This window comes from Orycteropus afer, unplaced genomic scaffold (assembly GCF_000298275.1).
Source record: "Orycteropus afer afer isolate SDZICR_OR568_19922 unplaced genomic scaffold, OryAfe1.0 scaffold00014, whole genome shotgun sequence".
Classification (NCBI taxonomy): domain Eukaryota; kingdom Metazoa; phylum Chordata; class Mammalia; order Tubulidentata; family Orycteropodidae; genus Orycteropus; species Orycteropus afer.
In genome coordinates, this window is record NW_006921601.1 from 1,444,128 (window position 1) to 1,450,776 (window position 6,649).

The following is a 6,649-nucleotide window of genomic DNA, read 5'->3' on the forward strand; positions in this document are numbered from 1 at the left end:
AAAAGAAAAAAATAAGCCCAATTATTTGGTAGGATCCATACCTGACAAATAAAAATGACTTTTTAGACAAAATGGAAATTAATTTTATTTTCTGTGTGTAATTTTTTTAAATCTCCAATTAAAGCAAAATAAATACAACTGAAAAGCTAGAAAGTAGCATAGGGACTAAAGACATTTCTTTGAGTCTCTGCTACTTATTTGAGTATAATTTAACAGTTAAAGTGCAGATATGGCAGTCTATGTGAGTATTAAAAAGAAAATAATAAATTTAGAAGTACAAATTTGGAGACTTTCTTGTTACAAAAATCTCCTTTGTTTTTGTTCTTCAAATTGATTTATATAACATTCAACTATCCTCTGGATAACTACAAAGCACTACAATGATCCCATTTTAAAGTCTTCTCTTAGTAGATATTTTTAATTTTTGAGTGTTCATATATACGTAAAACAAAAAAAAGATCATGAAATTATATTTAAACTTTTGTATAAATGAAGTGAATGCTTTTCAAATTTTTCTGATGTAATACATGATGAGAAATTCAATTTCTACACACCCAATAAACACATAATATATGTAAACACTTACATACACATACCTGAAAACAAAGTTTCATCAAGCAATATTTAACCTTCATACTAGTGAGCACTCAGTTTCTATATTGTACTAATTTGCTTTTCTATTTTAACCTATTGATTATTTAATTGACTTTACAATGGACTGACCAACTACTGTCAACTCAAAACCACTGCCATCCAGTAGAGTCTGACTCAAAGCAACCCCCACTGGGTTTCCAAAACAGTAAATCTTCATGGAAGTAGATTGTCCCATCTTCCTTTATGGAGTGGCTGGTGGATTTGAACCACCAACCTTCTGGTTAGCAGTCATATGCATTATGCAATACACCACCAGAGGTATTCCTAATATATCAGAGTCATGGTTCCATGTTTGCAAAATCAGAAGGAAACTTCTGCACTTGCTGTTCATTCTCCAGCTAATTAGTTTTCTCCCTCTTTAGTCTCTATGAAGGCATAATAATTGTATTAAAAATTATATTAAACAAATAGCATGTGTAAACAAGTCATATACCTCAGTCCTCTTTACAATTTAACGTGATAGAAATATCTCCATAGCATGGCTAAAAGAATAAACACATAAATTCACTTGAATCTGTGTAACCTACTAGAATCCACAAATTGCACCCAAGTAAAGAAAAATATTCTTTGTTCATGCTTATTGAGTCAGTAGCTAATTTTTATCCTAATTTTACAGATCACTAAAAGAAAGCTGTAGAAATACCTGACATAATATGACACCTCAACAAAATGGCACAACCTCCATTGAGGTTTCAGACTTTCTCCTGAATTGTTTTGTCAGGTCCCCCACCTGGCAGCTCTGGCTATCCCTGCCCCTCAGCCTCCTCTTCCTCCTGGCCATGGGGGCCAATGCCACCCTCCTCATCACCATCCACCTGGAGGCCTCCCTGCACGAGCCCATGTACTACCTGCTTAGCTTCCTCTCACTGCTGGATATTGTGCTCTGTCTCACTGTCATCCCCAAGGTCCTGGCCATCTTCTGGTTTGACCTCAGGTCCATCAGCTCCTTTGTCTGCTTCCTACAGATGTATATCATGAATTGCTTCCTGGCCATGGAATCCTGCACATTCATGGTCATGGCTTATGACCGCTATGTGGCCATCTGCCACCCACTGAGATATCCATCTATCATTACTGACCAATTTGTAACCAAGGCTGCCATTTTTATTTTGGCCAGGAATGTCTTTACAACTTTGCCCATTCCCATTCTCTCAGCACTACTCTATTATTGTGTGAGAAATGTCATTGAAAACTGCATCTGTGCCAACATGTCTGTCTCAAAGCTCTCCTGTGATGATGTTACCCTCAATCGCCTCTACCAATTTGCTGGAGGTTGGACCCTGCTAGGATCTGACCTCATCCTCATTTTCCTCACCTACACCTTCATACTGTGAGCTGTGCTGAGACTCAAGGCAGAAGGAGCTGTGGCTAAGGCCTTAAGCACATGTGGCTCCCACTTCATCCTTATCCTCTTCTTCAGCACCATCCTTCTGGTCTTCATCCTCACTCACGTGGCTAAGAAGAAGGTCTCCCCTGATGTACCAGTCTTGCTCAATATCCTCCACCATGTCATCCCTGCAGTTCTCAACCCCATTGTTTACAGAGTACGAACCCAGGAGATCAAGCAAGAAATCCAAAGATTACTAAAGAAAGGGTGGTAATAAGATCAACTGGATCTCTGCATTCCTACAGGATGGTGATTTATGAGTAATAATGGGTGACTGGGCTGAAATTCATATATGAATTATAATCTCAAATTGGGTAAACCACATACTATGACTTCTTTTCTGAACCTTGAGGGTATTTTTTTAGGATTTCCCTTTTTTCTCATTCCTCTGTTGCTGTTATGTGCCATCAAGTCCGACCCAACTCAAAGCGACCCCTCCTTGAGTTTCCAAGACAATATCACTACGGAAGTAGATTGCCCAACTTTCCTTCTGAGGAGCGGCTGGTGGGTTTGAACCACCAGCCTTCTGGTTAGCAGTCAAGTGCCTTAGGCACCACGCTACCAGAGCTCCCCATTCCTCTGTTAGAAACCTCTTAACCCTTTCTCTTTTATTTCCATATTTGTATTCTTATTTGTCTGAAATTCAAAGGCTTTTGTGGCCAGCTCTAGAGTGAGAATATCATGTTTCTGTAAATATAACTGATAATATTTCATGAAAATATATTACTGAAAATAAACTGTGTGTACTTTATGGATGGGTAATGCTATTCTTATTTTTACAAAAAAGAATATATTGGAGAAAAAGCTGTAGGAATTGATATATCAGTCCTAAATGATGAGAATTTTCCATTGGTCAGTAATTAGGTCTTTGTCTATCAGTTTTCAATGGCATCATTGTTCTGTGTGTGTGTGTGTGTGTGTGTGTCTGTGTATAGATTGATAGATGATAGCCAGACAGAGAAAAAATACAGATCAGAAAACAATAAGCAGTGAGTTTTATCAGGTTTGAAAGACTCCTAAATCTTCCTTCCCAATGGTCACTATACTTTGGACATTTATATTTTGGATCCATAGATCACAAGTTATGATATGTGAACACAGCTCTGCTAATGAGACAAAGGATTAAAAGAAATGTAATATATGATTCAATAATGATACTGAAATACAAAATAACCCAGTTGAACATTATGGTATTACTAATTAGACATTTTTCAGCACACACTACCTTGTGAATTCTGTGAGCCACTAAAGACACAAAAATAAATAGGACATTGTTGCTGCTTTGAGCTCAAAGTGTAATTAGAAAGAAGACAAATAAAACTCAGTCCAGAAGAAGAGTGAAGAAAATCAAAGGCATCTGGAAACAGTTAGTCTAAGGGTAAGATGGACCATGAGGACCTCAGCCTTCATGATCCCAAGACAAAAAGAACTAGATGGTGCCTGGCTACCAATGCTGACCACTCAAAAAGGGATCAAAACTGGAGATCCTGGATAGTGTGGGAGGAAAAATGTGGAACAAAATTCAAAAACACAAAAATGACCAGAATTACTGGTCGGATAAAGTCTGATGGAGCCCCCGAAACTATGACCCTGGATTACCTTTTGGGCCTAGAATTGGACTCACTCTCCCGGATTAGCTTTCAACCCAACAAGAGAAAGACCTACATACAGAACACCTACCCCAGGGCCATGCACCGACCTGCTCTAGGGAGATGCATCTCTTAGAGCAATCAGCCATGAGACACCAGAGGGGCAGCATTCACATAGAAGGAATGCTGGACAGACAGGAATGCACAGTAAAGAAGGGCACAGGGAGGGGATAGTCACAGGGAGCGGGGGAGAGAGTTTTTTTATGGTCAGGGATGGTAATCAGGGTGTGGACTCAAACATGCATGAACTGTTGAATGTAAAATAAATTTGCTTTGTAAATTTGCACCCAAAGCACAATAAAATTTAAAAGAAAAAAGAAACCTCAGTCCAAAATTACATTCTTCTTACTCAGAAAGTCAGAGAGGGGTGAGAAGTGGAATAGAATCATATATGGGCAGTAAAATACTTAGCAACTTAAGCAAGTTTTGGATAGAAAGTCCCAGGGTGTGGGTTGTAGTCCTTGCTCAATCCCCCAGACATACACACAAATATAACAACAAATAGGGTGATTTCTTTGTGTCTTAGGATGCTCATTATCATTACAGAACAGAAAATGATTTGCTTCAGAAGAATCACTCTAACTAGAACAAAGAATAGCAAATCAATCCAAAGGAAATAAAATGAAATGAATAATAGAAAAAGAGTGTAAATCTACAAAACAGTTTGCAAAAACAGAGAAAAAAGATCAGTGATATGAAAAGCTGATACTTTGATAAAATTAGTACAATTAAAACTATTATTTTATGACTATTAAAAACAGACACAAATATCTAATATTAGTAATGAAAGAGGGACATCACTAAAGATAACATAGACTTTAATTGGGTAATAAAAGAGCTTTATGAACAACTTTGTGCCATTAAGTGTGAAAAACAAGCAAAATGGACAAATTTTTGAGCAACAAAAATTGAAACTATTAGTATAAGCAGAAAGAGAAAAGATGAACAGCCTTGCATCTACTGAACAAAGTAGTTTCATAACTTTTCCACAAAGAAAATTCTAGTCATATTTGGCTTCCTTTGGGTATTATAACAAATATTTAAGAAAGAAATTAGGCCAACTCACGTCGATGAACTCTACTATTTAGAAAAATCATGTTGGTCAAATTGGCTCCCAATTTACAGAAAACAAAGTTGGCAGCATAGTTTACAAATGTTGTTGTTGTTATGTGCCGTCGAGTAGGACCCAACACATAGCGCCCCTTCCTTGGGTTTCTGAGGCAGTTTCACTACAGAAAAAGATTGCCTTATCTTCCTTCTGAAGAGTGGCTGGTAGTATTGAACCACCAGCCTTCTGGTTAGCAGTCAAGTGCTTTAGCCACTATGGTACCAGAGCTCCCACTTTACAAATATCCAATGGATAATACCCAAAGTTTTTAACTTTGACTAGTATTTAAAAACTAATATAGCGTGGGCATTAAATAATCAGATTCAAATATTTAATATTATTTATGAAAGTACTGGAAAGAGCTCTGGTGGTATAGTGGTTAAGGTATTTGTCTGATAACCAAAAGGTCAGTTGTTCAAACCTACCAGCCACTCCACAGAAGAAAGATGAGACAATCTGCTTGGGTAAAGATTTACAGCCTTGGAAACCCAATGGGGGTCACTATGGGTCAAAATTGACTGGATGGCAGTGAGTTTTATGAGGGTACTCATGGTTCAGTGGTAGAATTTTCTCCTTCTATGTGGGAGACCTAGCTTCAATTTCCTGCTAAAGTACCTTGTGCCTAGCCACAACTGTCTGTCAGTGGAGGTTTGCATGTGCTATTGTGTTGAACAGGTGTCAGCAGAGTTTCCAGACTAAGATGAACTAATGAGAAAGGCCTAGTGGTCTACTTTGGAAAATCAGCCAACGAAAAATCTTTAAATGACAGTAGTCTCATATAAAACTGATCAGGAAGATGTTGCAAGAATGGGCAGCTTTTCATTCCATTGTGCATGAGATTGTCATGAGCCACAGCCAACTCAAAGGTAGCTCATAACAAATAGAGTGGACTGACACAAACTGATCAGAATTTGAAGTACTGAACTTCAACTTGTATTAAATAACTAGTATGGCATGGGCACTAACTGATCAGAATCAATTGCCACCTGAATAACTAAAGGCCACCTATGTTTAACCCTAACACTGACTTCCATGACCTTGGGAGCTCTGGTTGCATAGTGCCTAAGACATTTGATTGCTAAGCAGAAAGCTGGCAGTTCAAACCCACTAGCCACTCCTCAGAAGGAACACTGGGCAATCTACTTCCCTGGTGATACTACCAGACATACATGACCAAGTACAAATGTGTAATGGATTGGAAGATGATGTGAGCAATGCCTACAATTAAAATAGAAATACTCTAAAACTTAAATTTTAGAATATACAAGGAGGTTCTATGAGCCATCAAGATTAAAGAGCAGGAATAGAAAAGAGTATAAATAAATAATTAAAAGAAAGGAAAACCAACAAAAATGACAGCAACAAATTCATATTTGCTGCTGATAATTACATATCTGGCAAGGGACTTAACTCTAAGATTTATGGAAAACTCCAACGCCTCAACACCAAAGGAATTAACAATCCAATTGAAAAATGGGCAGAAGACATGGATAGACATTTCACCAAGGAGGATATTCAGGTGGTCAGCTAATACATGAAAAGATGCTCACAATCATTGGCCATCAGAGAGATGTAAATCAAAACAACAATGAGATACACCGTCTCACCCCAGCACTGTTGGCAAGGTTTACTGAGACAGAAAATAACAAATGCTGGTGGGGATGTGGAGTGATGGGATTCTCATACACTGTGTGAGTGACTGTGAAGTGACACAACCACTGTGGAAAGCAATATGGTGATTCCTTAGAAATTTGGAATTGGACATACCATTTGATTCAGCAATCCCATTACTAGGTATATATCCTAGAGAGGTGAGAGCCAGGATAGGAACAGATACATGCATGCTCATGT

At 38.0% G+C, this 6,649-nt stretch overlaps 1 protein-coding gene across 1 annotated transcript; it reads left to right on the forward strand.

Moving 5' to 3' along the window:
- Nucleotides 1-1,307: 1,307 nt before the first annotated feature.
- Nucleotides 1,308-2,255, forward strand: LOC103208533 (olfactory receptor 56A3-like). Its single transcript, XM_007954240.1, is given in 1 exon segment — nt 1,308-2,255. A coding segment is annotated over 1 exon segment (948 nt).
- Nucleotides 2,256-6,649: the final 4,394 nt, after the last annotated feature.